Genomic DNA, 22,048 nt, shown 5'->3' with positions numbered 1-22,048 from the left:
CTTTACAGTCTGAGCCGCCAGGGAAGCTCATGGAGTACATCGAGAGCGCGTGACAAATGACACCTCCAGGATGTGCCATATGAGTTGAGAACCAAAGGACGAGAAGGAGCCAGCCATTAGAAAAGCGAAGGAAAGAACCTTCCAGGAAATGAGAACAGCATGTGCAAAGGCCCTGAAGCAAAAGTGGGGAGTTGATATTTTCAGGGAACAGGGAGAAGGCCAGTGATCCTGTAGCCCAGGGTGAGTATGGAAGAGGGGCAGGGATTGATCCTGGAAAAGCAGCAGGGGTTATATTCTGCAATGTTGGCTTGGCCACAGTACGGTGTATGGATACAATTTCAGTGCTACAGGAATGCGCTTAAATAAGGGAGTGACATCTGATTTCTATTTTTAAAAGATCACACTGTTTTCTGAAGATGGAGAATATAATGAAGGGAGGAGACAGGACACCAGTTAGGAGGCTTTTGTAGTTGTGTAAGGGCTTCCCTTGTGGCTCTGGTGGTAAAGAATCCGCCTGCAATGTGGGAGACCTGGGTTCGATCCCTGGGTTGGAAAGATCCCCTGAAGATGGGAAAGGCTCCCCACTCCAGTATTCTGGCCTGGAGAATTCCATGGACTAGTCCGTGGGGTCGCAAAGAGTCAGACACAACTGAGCGACTTTTCAAGGAAGAGGCAGTGACAGCAGGAAGCAAGAAGCAGAGAGGCCTAGACTGTGTTTTGGGGATATTGATCTTTCAGGACGTGCTAATGGATGGCTTTGGGAGTGGGGTGGATCAGAAGGAAAGGGAGGAGTCAAGGATGTGTTCCAGTGTGTGGCTTATGCAGCTGAACAGGGTGTGGGGTTTGTGAGATGGAAAGTGTAGGGTCTGGGGTAGGAGACTATCAAGAATTCAGTTTTGAACTTGTTAACTTTAAGATGCCTGTGAGAGGTGCAAGTGGAGATGTCACATGGGTAGTGAAACATTCTAGGCTAGACTGAAGGAGAGGCCAGGGTTACAGAAAAAAAACAATTTCTTCCCAAGTTTTACATATTTGTGACAAAATATGGAGACTACGAGTGCATGACCACTGTGCAGCCCTAGGCCCAGGCGGGAAGACATACTAGGCTTGGTTCAGAAGAGCTAAATTTTCGTCTAGGTGAGGCCACCTATCAGGTAGATAGCTTTATCAGTTCTAGAGCAAATCTGAGCCTTTGTGTTCTTGTTTATGAAATGGGCATCATGGCTGGTATTTTTAAAATTAATTAATTTTATTTTTGGCTGCGTTGGGTTTTTGTTGCTCACAGGCTTTCTCTAATTGCTGCAAACTGGGACTCCTCTTGTTGTGGAGCACAGGCTCTGGGCTCAAGGGCTTCAGTAGCTGCGGATCCCAGGCTCTAGAGCACAGGTTTAATAGTTGTGGAGCACGGGTGTAGTTGCTCTGCAGCATGTGGGTTCTTCCTGGACCAGGAATTGAACCCATGTCCCTTGTATTGGCAGGCAGATTCTTAACCACTGGACCACCGGGGAAGCCCATGATTGGTACTAATTCTTAAAGATTCAATCCAGGAAGAGGTGCCATCCCATAAATTGTTGTCTAGCCATGTCCTGTCAGAATGTTTTCTCATTTTAACCAAAATTTCCTCAAGTTCCAGAGCAAAGGTACATAAGGGTCATTTAACAATAATGACCCAAATTCCTGACGCTCATTCCTGTACCTGCTGATACCAGATCTGCCAAGCCCACATCTCTCGCAGATGTCTCTGGGCATCCCAGGATTGAGTGTCAACAGTGGCTCAAAAGCTGGTCTCCCTGCTGCTCTGTTCCATCACAGCTAAGCCTTCAGTGTGCAGAATCTGAGTGGCAGGGTGACAGGGCAGAACGGTCCCATCTCCACTGTGCTGCGGTGGGAAAGGGGTCCCAGAGGGGTCTTAATTTACGCCCCCATCCCAACAACAGTGCCTCACATGCTCAGAGAGGGGGTTGCTGAGCAGAACACATGAGAGAGGGTGGGAAGATAGTTTGGAGAGTCCACCATGTGCAAATTTTCTGTGTGTATCCTATCCTAGCGTTTACAGCATCCCTGCATGGTAGGTCATTATTATCTTTATCTAACAAAAGGAGAAATAGACTGAAACTGGTGAAAACTTGCCCTAGGCCACATGACTAACTTCAGCTGACATAGAAAGCTATTAATCTGAGCTCTTTCTGCATCATCCTACTGCCTCTCCAACAAATGCGAAGGTCTAATGACTTCAACCAAGTCCATCTCCTTGTGACTATTGTCCGCTCCATGACAGAGCTCTCTGAAGCCTGTAATCAATGAGTGTGATGCTTCACTGAGCTCTGCGAATGTCTTTTCTCTAACAAATCCAAGTAACCATTTCGACACTGTAAAACGCAGCTGCTGTTGGACAACCAGCTGCATGGTGGATGGGAAGTCCTTTTAGCTTTCTTCTTCCCATTCAAATATCATATTTATGTAAAAGCAAAGTGATGATTGTTGAGGCTGGAGGGCTGTTTGTCTGCCACTTGGTGGGCCATCTGTTTAAGACTGCCAAACTCCTACTCATCTTTAAAGACAGAATGAAAATGTCTTCTCTCCTTGGAAGCCCTCCAGCTCTGCCCCAAACAGAATCAAGCATTCCCGCTGGGGCTTCCTAGAATACTCTGCTGGTATTGCTTGTGACAGATTATCAGCTATTTCCCAATATTTGTTGTTTCCTCCCCCTGTAGAAAAGAGAGAGACTTCCCAAGTGGTCCAGTGGCTAAAACTCTGCATTCCTAATGCAGGGGAGCCAGGTTTCAATCCTTGATCAGGAAACTAGATCCCACATGCAGGAACTAAAGATCCCACGTGCTGCAGCTAAGAACAGGTGCAGTCAAATATGTAACACACATAACATAATTTTTTAAAAAGAGAGAACCTGTAAAGAAAAGGTTACATTTCCTTACCTTCCTTCCATCCATGTGTAGCCATGTGACTAAGATCCAGTAAATGAGATATAAATAGATGTGCCATGTGGCAGCTTCTGGGAGTCTTCCTAGAAGAAAAAGAAGATTCCTTCATCTCTTTGTCCTTTTCTCTGTTCTGCTGCTTGGAATGCGAATGTGATGACTGGAGCTCTAGTTGCCGTCTTGGACCCTAAGAATGAAGGTCCTATCTTAGGAAAAGTGGAACAGAGCTAGAAGAAGTCAGAGTCCTTAAGATTTATCACAGGAGAAATAATGTATAAACCCTGAATTGCCTACCTTCAGATTGTTATATGGGAGAGACATTGCTACTAATAGAATCACTATTCATTTCAAGTCTCTGTCACTCATGTGCAAACCTAATCCCGAGTTATGTTACTTCTGTAACAAATATGTGGTACTTTCCAATTACCTTAGCATAACTGTGGTTTCCTATTATCGTCCCGGCTAGACTCATAGCTCCTCTCAGCAGGGACTAGGTTTCAGGTTTGGCTCAGTGCCAGACACAGTTGCTCAATGAAATGTCTTCTGAAGGAGGTGTGGTGAGTGATTGCATAAACAACCATGCAGTGTCTGCAGAGAGCACTTCAAGCATGAGCGACAACTGCGCTCTGCGTTCATTAGCTGACTTAATCCCCTTAAGAACCCCGTGAGGAAACCAGGCAATCAAGACATTCATTGACTTGCCCAAGATCACAGGCCACTGTGACAGGGCAGAGACTAGAACCCCAGTTTGCCTCAAACCCCAGCTCACATGTTTTCTACATCTCTTTCCCCCATGATCCCAGGATGGAGGGCTGAGTTGTTGAGCTCTGCCTGAAAGGTCTCCCTTACGTACCTTTGCTGAGAACAAGGAAAGATACCTATGAAATTGCATGTATACTTTTTGTATTCCTCTCACTACCAGTTTTACTAAATTTGTTCTTCTGTGATTTTTGTGTGTGTTTTCTCTCTCCTGGAGTTTGCTGATATGAATTCAACCAATGAGAGAGCCAGTTCTGCCCAGAAAAATTCAGTGGATGGCCCAAAAGGTACATTAACCACCCAAAGGGGAAATGTAGGCTTTTGATTTAGTTATTATCTTCAAAACCCTAGTTTCTTGTTGTTTTTTTAAAAACCTAATCTGCTGTCCTCATTTACACTTATGGTTCTAGCCTTGGGTCTTGGAAGTAGGTAACATCTTATGAGAAGACATAACTGTCTTTTCAGTTCGGTTATCACTCATTAAGTTCCACTTTTGTGATAGTGAGTTCAGCACAGTGTTGATATCTGTGGGGAGGAGAGATTGACAGCACTGGAAAAAGAAACCTGAGAGATGATTACTGCTCCTCTCCCCCATCAGAAAACAGAATTTATCGAGTTAGAAACCTGTTTGTGCCTGGGTGTTAATTTATTGAGTGGGCCAAAAAGTTCATTTGGGTTTTTCTGTAAGATAGTGTAGGAAAACCTAAATGAACCTTTTGGCCAGCCCAACACAAAGGTGACTAAGTGACTACATAGGTCAGTGCCATTAAAAGAAACTTCATGTTCTCAGTCCTAGTAATGGGAGGCATAGCTTGCCAATCAGGGTTATAGGAGGAAGCTCCAGTGTTCTCAGGAGGCAGAAGGGAGTAAAGGGAAGGCATAGGCCACAGCCTTTACTGGAATTTCCTTAGGAAAAGCCAGATATGACAGTTTAAACAGCATAGAATTGGCTGTATTGAATAATTCTGGTGGGCTTTAGGGCATAAAGGCTGTCTCTAGTGGTCTGACACCTGGACCGGGATGATTTAAGTCAGGAGAAATATTGGTTTGGTATGAGAGTTAGATGCTTGCTCCTTGGAAGAAAAGCTATGACCAACCTAGACAACATATTAAAAAGCAGAGACATTACTTTGCCAACAAAGGTCCATCTCATCAAAGCTGTGATTTTCCAGTAGTCATGTATGGATGTGAGAGTTGGACTATAAAGAAAGCTGAGCATCAAAGAATTGACACTTTTGAACTGTGGTGTTGGAGGAGACTCTTGAGAGTCCCTTGGACTGCAAGGAGATCCAACCAGTCCATTCTGAAGGAGATCAGCCCTGGGTGTTCATTGGAAGGACTGATGCAGAAGTTGAAACTCCAATACTTTGGCCATCTGAGTGAAGAACTGACTCATTGGGAAAGACCCTGATGCTGGGTAAGATTGAAAGCACGAAGAGAAGGGGATGACAGAGGATGAGATGGTTGGATGGCATCACTGACTTGATAGACATGAATTTGAGTAAGCTCTGGGAGTTGGTGATGGACAGGGAAGCCTGGCGTGCATGGGGTCACAAAAAGTCGGACACGACTGAGCGACTGAACTGAACTGAACTGTGAGAGTCAGATATGGCCTCTGGTTCATGCAGGAGATGTAGACAACTTTGGTCATTAGTTTGGCCCTGTAATTAATGGGTGCCAAATAGACAAATACAGAACCTAAGAAAACTGTGTTAGAACATAACTCTTAAGTATCATCCTAGATTATTTCACACGTCATCAGTATTTGAAAAGTTAAGCAATCTCTTTTCTTGATGGAGAAAGGGAGGTGCAAAGAGGTATGTAAATTATATCTCAGTAAAACCATTAAAAAAACCCTCAAACTTGGGGACCACTCATTGAGAGGTATGGGGGGTTCCAAATAGAGGTAAATATTTGTGGGAGACTTTGCAAGTCCCCCAAATCTACATATATATTCAATTAATGTAGACGTATGAGTCAAAGAGGAAGAATTAAAGGAAATTAGAAAATATTTTGAACTGAGTAGAAATGAAACGCCTTTTGCTAATATGAAAAATGTTATAGAGTTTCTTCTGAACACTAAGCATTCCACAACTGTTTTAGATATAGTGATTTTATTTTTTCCTGTTTGAGTTATTTGTACTTTGTAACTATTATAAATATTGCTGCTGTGAAAATTCATATGCAAATGTTTTGTGTAGATATATGTTTTCATTTCTCTTGGATATATGTACACCAAGGGTGGAATTGCTGGGTCTTATGTTTAACATTTTGAGGAACTGCCATACAGTATTCCAAAGTGATCATCATACGTATTTTAAAGAATGTAAGAGGAGAAAATACAGTATTATATTTACTACATACAACCAGATATGTTTACAATATATATTATATATTTATTGTTTATATTCTGTATTACTGTATATATTGTACTTATGATAGATAACCAGGTATTTACAGTTTCTGTTGCTTTTCCTTCATTTCTGAAGTTCCAGGTTTCCCTCTGGAATCATTTTCCTTCTTACATCCCCTCCCTCCACCAAAAAAAAATCCTCCATTTAAAATAGGCCTGCTTAATTAGTTCTCTTGGTTTTCTTTCTTCTGATAATGTCTTTATTTCACCTTCATTTTTGAAGGATGTTTTTTCTGGATATAGAATTCTGGGTTGACAGTTCTTTTCTTTCTGTACTTTTCAATGTTGTTCCACAGCCTCTGGTCTCAATGGTCTGATGAAAAATCCACAGTCATTTAAATTCTTGTTTCCTTTTCTCATCCTAGCTGACAATTCTATTGATCATTTTTTGCTAATATTGTACTGACAGAGCATACCTATCAGACTCCGGTTTTGAGGAGACCCACAAAACAAGTCAAGAGGATATCAGCCGCAAGAGAACTTGAGAGTATGCTTCCTAAGCAGGTGAGCACGTGATTGCAAGTTTCATAGTAGAGATGGCTTAAAAGGTGCTAGGAGTTCTGGCTGGAAAATTTAGGTCTGTGAAAATGGCAGAGTAAAAACTGGGGTGTTTCTGATTGTAGACTCAGTTAATAGAGTAAGGAAATCTCCTGCAGATAATTACTGACTGAAGCGGGCAAGTTTGAGTGAGCAATTTAGCCTGGATTTCTCCAGATTTAAATTATTTGCTTGAAACTCAGGAGCCTGGGTGTAATGGAAAGAGAACCCTGGGCCTCCATTTCCTACTCTATAAAATGTGGACAATAATTACTAGGTCCTGGTGGTCTGATGAGGTTTATCTGAGGTAGTGATGATAAATAACATGTAATAAACACTTACTATATGTCAGGCATTATACTAAACCTGTGGAGAAGGAAATGGCAACCTGCTCCAGTATTCTTGCTTGGAGAATGTCATGGACAGAGGTGCCTGGCAAGCTACTGTCCACGGCATTGCAGGAGCTGGACATGACTTAGCAACTAAGCCACCAGCACCACCATACTAAACCTATGCATACAGTGTATTTTATTTTACTGTCACAATCCTTTGAAACAATTACTCCTGCTATTCTTTAGTTTATTAGTGAGGAAACTGATGCTCAGAGCATGCTGAAACAAAGACCCAGCACAGCCAAATAAGTGTGCATGTGTGTGAAGTTGCTTGTGACCCTATGGACTGTAGCCCACCAGGCTCCTCTGTCCATGGAATTCTCCAGGCAAGATTACTGGAATACTGGGTTGCTATTTCATAATGGCACAGACTGGCCCTCACTGGGAGATGGGGCTTTAGGAATTATGGGACTAAATGATCTATGAGTTCCCTTCTGACTCCAAGTTTCTGTGATACCAGTAGGATCTTGCTAAAGAGTAGTGATTCCCAACTGGGGGCAGTTTTGCCCCCCAGGAGACATTTGGCCATGTCTGGAGGGATTTCTGGTTGTCACAACTGGGTGTGGGGGCAAAGTACTACTAGTATCTATTCCGTGGAGACCAAGGATGCCGCTCAGCCTTCTACAGTGCCCAGGACAGTCTCCCACAGCAAAGGACTATCTGGCCCCAAATGGCTAAGTGCCAAGGTGGAGAGAGCCTGCTATACTGCTAAGTCACTTCAGTCATGTCTGACTCTGTGCGACCCCATAGACGGCAGCCCACCAGGCTCCCCCATCCCTGGGATTCTCTAGGCAAGAATACTGGAGTAGGTTGCCATTTCCTTCTCCAATGCATGAAAGTGAAAAGTCAAAGTGAAGTCGCTCAGCCGTGTCCGACTCTTCGCGACCCCCTGGACTGCAGCCTACCAGGCTCCTCTGTCCATGGGATTTTCCAGGCAAGAGTACTGGAGTGGGGTGCCATCGCCTTCTCCAGAGCCTGCTATAGATGAAGGAAATCTCATTAAGCAATGAAAATGAATATGATTAGGGACTTCCCTGGTGGTCCAGTGGCTAAGACTTCACCCTCCAAATGCCAGGGGGTGGGGGGTGGGGTGGCCCAGGTCTGGTCCCTGGTTGGGGAACTAGATTCCACGTGCTGCAGCTAAAGATCCCACATGCGACAGCTAAAAAAGATCCCATATACTGCAACTAAACTAAAAGAACATGCCATAACTAAGACCTGGTGCGGCCAAATAAATATTTAGTAAATAAATACATGTGTTTTTTTAATTAAAAAATAAAGTAAAATAAAACAAAGTAAATAGGGTTAGAGAATAATGTGGTTAGGTGCTACTACAGCATTTATTCATGAGACAGAATTTTTGTCTGGTTAAATTATAACCACTTCTTCAAAATAAAACTTGTTTTAAAAAATAACAACAACAAAAAATAACAAAAGTAGTACACGATCACTACAGAGATTTTGGAGAAAAGGCAGAGGAATATAAGGAAAGAAAAAAAATCACTGTCAGCCCCTGCCAGTTCTCTTTCCTGATATCTATTCAGCATCTCAAATACAGAACATCCCAAACAAACCTCTGGATTGTTCTACTCTGTCAACCTTTTCTTCCCCAGACTTTCCCAGCTGGGCACCTGGCACCTAACCCTTTAGAGTCATCCTTGACTCCCCCTCTTTCTCATACCTACTTTGATTCCGTTAATAAATCCTGCCAATTCTGCTTTTACAGTATAATCACAAATTCCATCACTTCTCACCTCCCTCCCAACTACCCAGCCCCAGCCCCAGCACTAACCAAACCACTGTAGAGGTCTCCTAAGGGCTCTTCTTGTCTCCATTGCTCACCCACTGCAGTCATTTCTCCACACATCAGTTGAAGGGAGCTTTAGAAAAAAATTAATCCGATCATGTTGTAACCCAGCTCGAAACCTTCCCGATGGCTTCAGCCACACTTAGAAAATTCTAGCTCCTTTCCGTGGCCCGGAGACCCCACTCCTTCTTCAGCGTCATCATTTGTTCTCTTTTGAGCCATGCGGGCCTGTTTTCCATCCCTCAGCCACAGCAAGCCCCTGTCTGTCTGGGGGTTCTCTTGCACTTGCTGTCCCCCTTGCCTGGAACATCGCCCAGATCTTCCTTCCATTGTTCAGGGTCTGCCAGGATCACTCCTCCTCAAGGCAGCCCTCCCTGACCACTCCATGGAAAAGATTCCTCTCCTCCCCAGTCTCCCATACCACCACCCACACCCCTTGATCTGCTTGATTCTTACCTGAAGCCCTTATTATTCCATAGTGTCATGTACTTTCTTACTTGTTGTTTAGTTTGTTGTTTTTCTCTCAACTATAATACAAGCCCTTTAGGGCTGGAATGTGTCCTATTATCGGCTGATATGCCAGTGTCTAGATCAGTGTGTATACATGGTAGTCACCCACTATATATTTGCTGAGTGAGTTGCTGACATTTTAGGAACTAGGCTTCTAGTCTCTCATCTATCTTTTTTTGTTTGATTTATTTCATATAATTATATTTATTTTATACAATATACATAATATTATCTACCTAATTTTGTATCTTGATTTTTAAAATCACTATTGCATCTAAAACTGTATTTTAGTGCCAACTCTTAGTAAACATTTTAATAGTGGCATACTATTCCTTTGGGTAGAGATATCAACATCTCCTTGAACATTTAGATTATTCCAATCTTCTGCTGTAGTAATTATCACTGCAGTAAACATCGTAGTGCCTAAATCTTTTTTGCTTGTGGGTAATTTTCCTTAGGGTAGCATCCTAAAATGAGTTCCTAGATAAAAGATATGGGTACTTTTACATTTCTTATTACATACTGTAAAAATGACAATATCCTTTATTTTACTCCTCTCTCTTTCCTACTCAGTCTTACCCTGCCTGCAAAAGCCCTCCGCTGACTCCAAACCTCTTCAACATTTATGGGAAGAGCCCTCTGATTGTGTACTTCCTCCTGAACTACTCCACCCTGCAGCAGCATGGCCAAGACCTGTTGATGGTCAGAAGAGAAAGAACCAAGACCATCCCATATCCTTTCCACCGTGGGTTAGACACACACCACTCCAGATCCCTGCTTCCCCTACCCTGAAGCAAGGGTGAAGGAAGACACATCTAACCCTCGGCACAGCACCTGACACATAGTAGGGACCTATCAAGGGTGACCATTGATACATGCCTATGGGTCAGAATCTTGCTCATTTTAATTCAAAACCTGCCTCATGCTGTGGGGGACCCTGGGCAAGTCAGATTTCCCTGTGTGCAAAATCTCTTCCTATCTACCATAAAGAATGGGCTACTTAGGGACTGTAACATACTTTGCAATTTACTAATGCCACCCAGATGCCCGCTGACCCCACCGTATATATTGATCAGGAATTTTGGTGTCTAGGTGTGTGTTTCTTCTAGCATCCTCCTCACACACACACACCCCTCCGCAAGACCCCTTAGCAAATTCCTGGCCCCATTGACATTTATCGTAAAGATATGGTCAAAACCCATATCTTTAGAAAATAGGTGTGATATGTGTTGGTGTCTGAGTCTTAGCAGTTTCCACTGAGGGTCAGAACATGGGATCAAATAGACCCGGATTCAGGAACCAACTCAACTGCTTACCAGCTGAGTGATCTTAGACAAATTCCAGCTTCTCTCTGAGCCTCATTTTTTCACCTATAAAATGGGGATAACAGTACCTGCCTCATAGGGTTGTAATGTAGAGAACAGGTACAGCTCCTGGCAGGTAACAAGTGATTGAGTGAATGCTACCTGTCGGCACAGTACTTTGTTATTTATAAAATGCTTTCCCTTATATCACCTCATCACTGTCCTCTGTAAGGACAGTGTAGTGTAGTAGAAAGAGCCTAGGTTGGGGATACCCACCCCTGCATTTGAGTCCCAGTTCAATAGCCCACTGGCTTCAAGATCTCATGTGCGCACCTTCAACTCTAAGCTCAGTATCTTTATCAGCTCATTCCTAAAATGAGGATAGTCACACCAAATCAATAGTGTTGTGACCAGGATTAAATGGCATAGAGCTGGTACTAAAAAAAGTAGTAACCATCATTATTATCATTAACAGCATCTGAGGTAGGTATTATTATCCCTATTTTATAGATATGGCAATGGAGGCACAGAGGGTGGCATACATTGTCTGATGTCCCACAGCTCGTGATGAGTGTAACTGAGATTCTGACCAGTTCAGAAGGGGTGGAAGGGAGGGGAAGGTAGAGAGAACTTTTCACCATATTAATACAAACATGAGATAGGGAATCAGAATTGGGCCTGAAAGGAAAGGAAAGGAAAGTTGGAATCCCTTTCTATTCACCACTTTGATAATAGAGTAAGAATTTTAGATGGGAGTCTAAAATAAGCGCTTCTAGGCCTTCCAGGAGCTTCCTAGGTGATGCAGTGGTAAAAAATAAATCTGCCTGCTTATGCATGAGACGCAAGAGATGTGGGTTCAGTCCCTGGGTGAGGAAGATCCCCTGGAGAAGGAAATGGCAACCTGCGCCAGTATTCCTGCCTGGGAAATCCCATGGACAGAGGAGCCTGGCGGGCTACAGTCCATGGGGTTGCAAAGGATCAGACACAGCTTACCGACTGAGCATAGCACACAGCCCTCCCATCAGCAGGAGGGGAGAAGGACTTTATTAAAGATGGGAGAGTGGCCGAGCCATGGAGAGGTTAGGCTTTTTCTTTCCCAAGCAGGCCACGATCAAGGCCATGGAGGGTTTCCTGCTCAGATTTCTAGAAGCAGGTCAGTTTCCCCACTCGGGCATCTCACCTCCCTCCTCCCCATGCCCTGGACATATCCCACCAACAAAGCTGAGTCAATGCCAAGTGACGGTGTGGGGTTTTCCTTGACATTAAAGCCACTGAGTCCACCCTGACCTATGCTGAGGTCATCAACCTGACACTGAGCAACATGAAGAAGCGGAGGGAAAACTTTCACCAGCTGAACTGGCTTCACTGGAGTGAGTGGAATTACTTTGACGAGTACCTGAAGGAGCTGCAGGACAACTTCCTCAGGTATTTAAGGGGCCTTTGAGGGGAAGAGGCGTGGTTCCAGCATTTGTCTATTGCAGCATGTCACGCTAATTTGTAACTGGGGTCCAGCCCTGTAGCCCGTGCGTTCAGAATGTAAATTCCACAATAACAGAGACCAGGTCTTTTTTTTTTTACAAGTTATTTTTTTTCCTGACTACAAAAACGTTTATTCACAATGAAAACATAGAACCTGGAAAAACACCTACAGGTACACATTCACATTGCCAATATTTTTCTATAAATCCATCCAGTCTTTTTTCCTGGGCACATATATCTGTATCTCCAGGGGTGCAATTGGTGAATCTAGAATAGGAAATTCTATAGGACAAATAAACTGGATAAACCGGTTTCCTCAACACATGAAAAGCAAAGAAAATAGAAGAGGAGGGAGGAGGAGCTGTTGTTGTTTAGAAGACACTGGAGAGATATGTTAATCAAAACATTGTTTGGATCTGGACTTAAGTCAACCAGTTGAGATAATTATCTCAATTATGAGATAACTGGGGAAATTTGAACGTTGACCTGGTTTTAAGTGATATTAAGAAATTTCTTTTATTAGAGTGTTCCTTTCTTAAAGATATTACAATAAGTTTGTAGTTATTTTTTAAAGAGTTGTGTCTTAGATATATTATGAAGTATTTATGGCTGAAATGACACAGTGTCTAAGATTTGCCTTAAATTGACCCATTTGGCATGGGGACAGGGAAACAAAGGAGAATCAAGATTGACTTCATATTGATAACTTTTGAAGCAAGATAATGGGTAAATGATGTTAATTATATAACTTTCTTTACTTTTATATATGTTTAAATTTTTGAACAGTCTTTATTGTTATTCCATAACAATAATGGAAGATGACAAATGCCCGTGTGGAATATTAGTTGTAGGTGGGCTAGGACTCTTCGGGGATGTCAATTACCACTTGTTCCCCTAATGTGCCTCCCTTGTGGCTCAGGCAGTAAAGAATCCACCTGCACTGTGGGAGACCTGCGTTTGATCCCTGGCCTGGGAAGATCCCCTGGAGGGAGGGCGTGGCAACCCACTCTAGTATTCTCACCTGGAGAATTCCCAAGGACAGAGGAGCCTGGCAGGCTGCAGTCCACGGGGTTGCAGAGTCGTACATGACTGAGTGACTGAGCACAGCATCTGTAATGTGGCATATCCATTTGGAGCACTGGGATTGAAGGTGGTCAGACTGAAGCTGCAGGCACAGCTCTGTCTCACCCTCTCTATGAATTAGGTCCATCATTTAGCTCATGTGAGTCTTGGATACCCCATCTGTAAAGCAAAGACACTACTAACAGAGTAGTTGTGTGGGTTAAAGGAGATGTCTAGGTTGGTACCTGGCTCACAGGAAGTGCTCAGCAAATGACGGCTCTTAGAGGTCATACAAACCCACTCCAGTGTTCTTGCCTGGAGAATCCCAGGGACAGGGGAGCCTGGTGGGCTGCCATCTATGGGGTCACACAGAGTCAGACACGACTGAAGTGACTTAGCAGCAGCAGCAACAGCAGAGGTAATACATGTGACCTCATTCCCCAAAAACTGCAGGATCCAAAGCAGCACCAGGTCTTGGAGTTGGAAAGTTTGCTACTGGGGAGGCCTAGAGCAGTGTTCCTTAGAAAAGGCAATCCGGGGACTCCCCTGGTGTCCAGTGGTTTAAAATCTGCCTTGCTGTGCAGGGGATGCAGATTTGACCCCTGGTCGGGGAACTAAGATCCCACATGCCTCAGAGCTACTAAGCCTGTGTGCTGCAACTACTGAGCACACGTGCCACAGCTAGGACCCAAGACAAACAAATAAATAAAAATAAAGTAAATAAATATACAAAGAAAGAAAAGGCAATCCAGGAGCTATCTTGCAGGGATCTCTGCTCTAGGTGGGGGAGGAACCTAGTTAGCACATGCAGTTGGAGCTGCAATGAAAGAGCGGGATCAGTCGCTGCTGCAGAACTTCGTTTCCTGTGAGTCAGAGCCGTGACCCTTAGACTTGTATGGGGGCCAAGCACCCGCAATTCAAAACACCCTTTGCAGAATTTTATGAAATGTTTCGCCATATGACCCTGTCATACAAGCTAAAGGTGCTCTTACTAGTGGAAAATAGGCGCCTAAGACAGGTATTGGAGAAGAAAATGGCAACCCTCTCCAGTATTCTTGCTTGGGAAATCCCGTGGACAGAGGAGTCTGACATGCTACAGTCCGTGGGATCGCAAAATTGTTGGACATGACTTAGCAACTCAACAACAAGAGTTGTATAGGCTTCAAAATCCCAAGAAATGACAATATAGGAAATACTGCTCAGTTGTTCAGTCATGTCTGATTCTTTGTGACCCCATGGACTGTAGCCCGCCAGGCTCCTCTGTCCATGGAATCTTCCAGGCAAGAATAGTGGAGTGGGTTGCCCTTTCCTTTCTCCGGTAGAAAATACTATCAAGGATTTATGTCCAAGCTTTCCTGTTAGAAAATGTCATCACAACGAAGACAAGTGCGGTTTGCTGCTTGTTTCCCTCTCTACTGCAAGCAGAAGCTGGCTTCAGAAGGTTAGGAAAAAAGGATGCCAAAAGTGAGAATGTTGTGTCAACATGATTTTTTTCTTTTGACTTGGGGTAAGACGTTGGAATAACCACCGGTTCAGGCCAAGGTCAACAGTAGTTTCCTGCGACCAGTCTTTTTACATCTATTCCATAGCAGCAGAGAAGTATATATGACACCATCTTAATTCACTTGAATGTATTTTTATTGCTATTTTGACTACCTTGAATGTCCATAACTTGTTTCTTCATTGAATAGAGGTCTACTCACTTTTCAAAGGTCAACTGGTATACTTCCCAATTCCACTGAAAAGCGTCTCCTATCATAATAGCAGCAGCAGAAACTGACATTTACTGAGCACTTCCTGTGTGTTACTACGAGGCCCTGTGCTAATCGCGTGACCTACGTAACTCAATTTACCCTCAACATTATACTCGGTTCTATTGTTACCATGTTGAGATGAGTACACTAGCAAGGAGAGGTTAACTAACTTGCTCAAGGACACACAGCAAATGGCAGAACCCCAAACTGAATTCCGCTCGCCTCAAGTTCATGCTTCAGCTTTCTCTCAGATGGTTGGTTTTCCTCACCTGTCTTCTTAATTTGAGTACATTCTGCTGAGGCAGGGACAATGTCTTATTTCTCTGTATCCCCCAGGGCCGTATGACTCCCAGCACAGAGCAGGAGCTTGGTGACTGAGTTGCTGTTGTGTGGCCAACTGTCTGCTTCAGTCAGTTGCTCTTGACAGATGTAATGAGTGAATTTGTAAAGATCTGCCACTTTTTAATGCGAAGACAGAGTAAAGAGTAAAAAGACAATGCTGACTCTTTAGTCTTCTTCCATGTGTCTTTGTGATTTTCCCACAGGGAGGTGAAGAATATTGATCAAAGAGCAAAAGACAAAAAAAAGGCAAACCACACGTTCATCCAGGCTTCAACCCTCTTTGAGGATACTCCTGAAAAGAAATCCAGAAGAATTTATCAGAGGGAGACTGAGTTTATTTTGAGGTTTGTTTGAACAAAGGCCATAGGAAAAGCAGAAATGTGAACATTGTAGGAATTCTTAATACATGGAAAGATATATATATATATAATATTTTTATAAAAGTCCACTCACTTTTATGTGTTAATCACTCAATTCTCACTTTATTTTTATTATTATTAATGGTAACTATAAGGGCTACCAATGACCTTGTACTTCCTCTATGCCAAATACTTGTACTTTATGAACTGTTTGAGTCAGAGGTCTTAGCTTGCAAGTGCCACAAAACCAACTCAAACCAGCTTGAGTGGAAGGAAAATCTCATGGTTTTTGTAACTGGAAAGGCCACAGACAGACTGGCTGCAGGTATGATAGACCTGAAGGCTCAAAGATTTTTACAGATTCTTTCCTTTTCTTTGTTTCTTTAAAAAATTTTTAATTTATTTAGGTAGGCTTTACTGGGTCTTTGTTGCTGCACGTGGGCTTTCTCTAGTTGCAGTGAGTAGGGGCTACTCTTCATTGCAGGGCAAGGGCTTCTCACTGTGGTGGCTTCTTTTGTTACAGACCCTGGGCTCTAGGGCACATGGGATTCATTAGTTGCGGTGCTTGCAGGCTCCAGAGCGCAGGGGTTGGGGGCGGCTCAGTACTTGTGATAGTTGTGGCTCTTGGCTCTCGGGCTCAGTTGCCCTGAGGCATGTGAGATCTTCCTGGACCAGAGATCCAACAGGAGTCACGTATATTGGCAGGCAGATTCTTGTCCACTGGATCACCAGGGAAGTCGTCTCCCTTTCTTTTATGACCCTCTGTTCCTGTGTGCTGGCTTGCTTTTCAAGCTACTTCTGCCCTTGAAAGAAAAGACCCTGATGCTGGGAAAGATTGAGGGCAGGAGGAAAAGGGGACAACAGAGGATGAGATGGTTGGATGGCATCACCGACTCAGTGGACATGAGTTTGGGTAAACTCTGGGAGTTGGTGATGGACAGGGAGGCCTAGCGTGCTGCGGTTCATGGGGTCGCAAAGAGTCAGACACAACTGAGCAACTGAACTGAACTGCCCTTGAAAGAAAGAGCGCCAAGAACAGCCCCAAGCCTATGTCCTTATAGTGTATGACCTGAAAGAAAGAGAGACACCCTTTCCCAGCCTCCATAAACTAAGCCTCGTAAAAGTCTCTGATGGTGATGCCGAAAGCTCAGCTTCTGAACACCAGTGCCAAATCGAACCCCAGAGACAGAGTGTTGGATGAAGTAGAAAAGAAGAGACTTATCGTTTGCCAGGTGAAGTGGGGACACAGTAGGTGCCTGTCCTCGAAACTGTGTGTCCAAACCCAGGAGGATTTGATGAGTTTTATAGCAATTTCTCTTGAGTTTTCTTTGACCTATGTGTTGTTTAGAAGTATGTTGTTTAATCTCCAAGTATTTGGGGATTTTCCAGCTCTCTCTCTCTGCTATTGATTTCCAGTTAGATTCCATCTTGGTCTGAGAGTAGGCAAAATGTGATTTATCTTTTTTCAGATTTGTTTAGGTATATTTTTTTGGCCCAGAATTTGGTCTGTCTTGGTGAATGTTACATGTGAGCTTTCAGAGACTGTATAATCTGCTGTTTGGGGTGATGCAGTCTACAGATGTCAATTACATCCAGTTGATTATGGTATTGTTGAGCTCAAGTATGTCCTTACCGATTACCTGCCTGCTGGATCTGTCCATTTCCCATTAGAGGAGTGTGGAAGTTTCTGACTATGATATTGGAGTCACCTATTTGTCCTTGTTTTCAAGCAGTTTTTCCCTTGTGTAGCTTGATGCTGCTTTGTTAGGAGCAATACAGTAAGAATTGTTATGTCTTCTTGGAGAACTGACCACTTTATCATTATATAATGTCCTTCTTTATCCCTGATAACTTTTTTTGCTTTTGAATCTGCTCTGTCTGAAATTAGTATAGTTACCCTTGCTCTCTTTTGATCAGTATTAGCATGGTGTATTTTTCTTCATTCATTTACTTTTAATCTATAGCCACATTCTCTTTTAAGGAGCATTTCCAGAAGTCCCAAACAACATTTCCACTTACATCTCATTGCTAGAACGTGAATGCATGGCTACAGCAATTTCTTTCTTTTTAATAAACATTGTTTTAAAATATTTAAAATGTTCTTTTGTTAAAATAAAAATGATTATGATTTTATAATATTAATGAGGTACAACTTACCTAACATTTGCCCACTTTGCCAGTGCAATTCAGTGATTTTAGTAAATTTACAGAGATTTGCAACAATTACTGCAATTTAGCTTTAGAACTTTTTCATCACCCTAGAAAGATCCCTCATGCCCATGTGTAGTCAATTTCTTTTAACTTCTCCCTTTTTAATAACCTCCTTGGAAATATCATATAACATTACCAATTTATTTCAAGGGCCAGATATTAGTCACACGGTGATGTTAGCTTCAAAGGAGACTGGGAAATTAGTTGTTTGTTTTTTAAATCTGGGTACATTACCATCTTAATGTAAGAGTGGATGAGTTGTTAAATAACCATCTCTACCACAGATAGATGGTGTTATACTCTACATTTCAGAGGTAAAGAAACCAAAGCATAATGATTTGAGAAATTTAATGAAGGAAAACTTTCAACCTTCTAGGTGAAATTTTACTTCAAACTGGGAAGCAAATTTTCCTTCCTTCCTTCACATTTTAAAAATAATAGTTTAGCTTGAGGCCTACCTGTTTGAGCCACAGAATCCTGTAAATTCAATGGTGACTCATTAGCAGTCTTTCTGCTATCCAGATTAGATTCTCAGAAATACAAAAAGCCAACTAATCTAATTCACCAATATTGTTATTATTCCCTCAGACATGACTATCTTTCAATTACTTCTTTTTTTTATTGAAGTATAGTTGATTTACAATGTTGTGTTAATTTCTGCTGTACAGAAAAGTGATTCAGTTATACATAAAAATAAATTCTTTTTTATATTCTTTCCACTACAGTTTGTCTCAGGATATTGAGTATAGTCCCCTGTGCTGTACAGTAAAACTTTGTCATTTATTCATTTTATGTATAATAGTTTATATCTGCTAATCCCAAACTCCCATTCTATCCCTCCCCCACCCTTTCAGTTTACAGCTTTTCACCCTACTTCTTAATCTAGCTAACCCCTCAGTAACCCTTAAAACCCAGCTCAGACATCACCTCCAGGAAGTCTTCCCTGATTTACCCACTCAGGGTATTGTCCTGTGCTTTCCTGATCACATACCACAGAACATAGCATATTCTAGTCACAGATTTGCTTGTCCATAAATTGAGATTTGTCCTTGAGGTCAGGAATACTGCCCTAGATGACCTTTTTTTTCCCTCCAGGGCTTAGCACCCAACAGATCCTCAGTCAGTACTTAGCAGATGAATGAGGGAGTCATTGCCATGTGTTCAGCACTCTGCTTCAGTTATTTGCTATTGCCAGTGTTTTGGCTGATTTGTAAACTTTTTCTTTCAATACTTATCAAGATTCTAGGGAAACCTTTGAAGAGATCACAGTGAAGTTTTGAGCCAATTTTTGTAAATGTCTTTTTTGTTTCCCCCACAGGAAGGAAAAAGAAGAGAGGAATGGAGAATGGAAACAGAATTCGACTGACTCTTCCTTCTCACCATCAAGCACTGATGAACTCTTTTCCCTGTAGGAACTTGGAAGCTCCCACAACATTTCTGACGTGCCTGCTAGTAGAACAAAAACAGGAGAAAAAGAAACTTGTGGCCAAAGACTGAGAAATAGAAATAAATATTCCCAGTGTAGGGGAAAGGTTCCATTATAGTTTTTCCTAGGTTGAGTGAAAAGCAGGAGTGGGGAGATTTTTCCTTAGGTCACTACATTTACTCATGCATTTACTCTTTTACCCATTATTTCACTTATATAGCTAACAATGTTAAGTGGTGGCTCAGACGGTAAAGAATCCACCTGCGATGCGGGAGACCTGGGTTCTATCCCTGGGTCAGGAAGATCCCTTGGAGAAAGGAATGGCAAACCACTCCGGTATTCTCACCCAGAGAATTCCATGGACAGAGGAGCCTCGAGGGCTACAGTTCATGGGGTCGCAAAGAGACAACTGAGCGATTAACACTTTCACTTTGTTTATAATAATAATGGCTACCAATTTAGTGTTTACTCTGTGCCAAGCATTAAGCTCAACACAATACAAACATGTACGTGCGTGTTCAGTTGCTAAGTCAGGTCCTAATTCTTTGTGACCCCATGAACTGCAGTCCTCCAGGCTCCGCTGTCCATAGGATTTTCCAGGCAAGATACTGGAGGGGGTTGCCATTCCCTTCTCCAGGGGATCTTCCCGACCCGGTCGGGAGCAGCAGAGGCAAAGACTCAGATGCAGCAAGTAACATGGCAGGAGGTCAAGGAAGCATGTGAGGGGCTCTAGGAGGGACGAACCTAGAGAAGATTCCTGGACAAACCATGAAGGAATTTTCTAAACAAAACCACTTTAGTATCTAAGTGGTGGGAATCCATGAACCATATTAAACAGGGAACCACATGGCCATATTTGGACTTTTCAAGTCCTGGTGGCAGATGGTGGGCTACATGATGGAATTATGAATGTACTTCAGGGGATTTGCAAAGTCTTCCACAAACATCTATCTCTACGTGAAATCCTGGCTATCTTTTTAATCAGTAGTCTCAAGCTTTTGGAGAAGGCAGTGGCAACCCACTCCAGTACTCTTGCCTGGAGAATCCCAGGGACGGGGGAGCCTGGTGGGCTGCCGTCTATGGGGTTGCACAGAGTCGGACACGACTGAAGCAACTTAGCAGCAGCAGCAGCTCCAAGCTTTCTTGATCTTATATCTCTCTTAATAAAACATTTATGAGAACTCAGCTAACAGCTTGTTACAAAAATTGCGCTCTTCCAGACCCCCTTGCCTATTCCACAGCAACACTTTCCACTTTCTTAACTGTTTTGTTATTTGTTTTCCTCCATATGTTTAAATACCCTGGTGCTCTTGATTTTCTAGTGTTCGGCATTATCTATTGAATTCTCACAGAAAGGTGAGGACTAGACTCACACATGCACACACTGTCCCTCTCCCATCCTGCCAATGTGTTTCTATTGTGATTTTGGCTGGTTCCTTAATCAGTATTATTATACCATCAACACCATTACCATGAGCTACAGAATATACTTTCACTGTTTTTGTTTCTTGCAAAACTCTTTGCTGTCGCTGGAACTAAGTCTCTTTTTCAATCTACTTGTTTTCTTTTTTTCCTTTTTTAATATACTTATCACAGTCTATCTCCAAATTCTCCCAGTACATTCAGTCACTTTACATAATCTATCAGTTTCACCTCCATTTCCCAGCCTTCTGCTCTACTTCACTCTAGGTGGTTCATTTCCAGGCTGTTTAGATACTGTTGGGAATTCCTTTCTTCATTCTCTTGATCACATTGGTTTTTTAACCTACTTCTCTTTGTGTCTTTATGGTTCACCCACAGAAAGGTGATCAAGAAGTCAAATCCAATGCAGAAAAATGAAATAGTCTTTATCTTATCACCTTCCATCTCACCTGCATGAATCCTTGTCTAAGAATCAAAAGAACTTTTTGGATGAAGTTTTCACGTGCTGTTGGATTTACTCTAAAATAGAAAGAAGAAAACAAAAAATAATACAATAATACATTTAGTCATTCCTCTCCATAGGACAAAGAATATTAAAGTCCACTCCTACCTGAACCAAAGTTAGAATTTAAATTGGCATAGAGTGACCTCATTCATTCATGTATTTGCTTACTAATTCTCTCATTCACTTGTTTATTAATAACAACACTATGGAGTATATATAGGTATGTATTATATGTATCATATAATAGTAATCATAGGAGACATCATTTCTTAAGTACTTACTAAGTCCTGAGTACTCCAAGTCCTTTTCAGACATTATCTCAGATTTAACCCCTTTCCCCTCTTTGCCCCTAGGTGGGTGTTGGTACCTCCATTTCTCTGAGGAGGACACTGGGGCTTGAAAAGATGTTGAGGAAGCGTTCACTAGGGTCTATCTTATGCCATGTTTGCACACACCGGGTCCTGTTGATACAGAGATGAATAAAGACATAGTACCTGACCTACAAGAAGGGGGAAGATGTGTAAACCAATAAATGCATTAAAGTTGTGCTAGAGATCTGTGTGGAATCCAAGAAAAACTTCCAAGAGAGACTTCACCGTGGCTCAGAAGTACAGGGGCCAATGTGTAGAAGGACCTGCAGTTGGGGCTGAGGGGTTCGAACTTTATCATATGGGTCTCAGGGCACAAGGAAGTAACCTGGTCTGTGTTAGAACAGTCTGCCCAACCCAGCCAAGAGGGGGAAAAAATCAAGAAAATGACTGCCTGAACAAAGAAACAATTAAGTACATTCTTGGAACAGATGGTGTCTCCCTTAGATAACATCTTCACTT

General features: G+C 42.5%; 1 protein-coding gene across 2 annotated transcripts in view; it reads left to right on the top strand.

The window, feature by feature from the left end:
- Window positions 1-21,771, top strand: part of FAM227A (family with sequence similarity 227 member A) — a 52,100-nt gene extending 30,329 nt beyond the window's left edge. For both annotated transcript variants that reach the window (XM_027968111.3, XM_012175651.5), the window contains 6 exons: window positions 3,913-3,982; window positions 6,518-6,612; window positions 9,928-10,085; window positions 11,931-12,083; window positions 15,499-15,639; window positions 19,184-21,771. In XM_027968111.3, coding sequence (XP_027823912.1) covers window positions 3,913-3,982; window positions 6,518-6,612; window positions 9,928-10,085; window positions 11,931-12,083; window positions 15,499-15,639; window positions 19,184-19,277 — 711 coding nt within the window. In that variant the 3' untranslated portion in view covers window positions 19,278-21,771. The remainder of the gene's footprint in view (window positions 1-3,912; window positions 3,983-6,517; window positions 6,613-9,927; window positions 10,086-11,930; window positions 12,084-15,498; window positions 15,640-19,183) is intronic.
- The last annotated feature ends 277 nt before the right edge of the window (window positions 21,772-22,048 follow it).

This window comes from Ovis aries, chromosome 3 (genome assembly GCF_016772045.2).
Source record: "Ovis aries strain OAR_USU_Benz2616 breed Rambouillet chromosome 3, ARS-UI_Ramb_v3.0, whole genome shotgun sequence".
In the NCBI taxonomy this organism is placed as follows: domain Eukaryota; kingdom Metazoa; phylum Chordata; class Mammalia; order Artiodactyla; family Bovidae; genus Ovis; species Ovis aries.
This window is presented reverse-complemented; position numbering and strand designations above follow the sequence as displayed.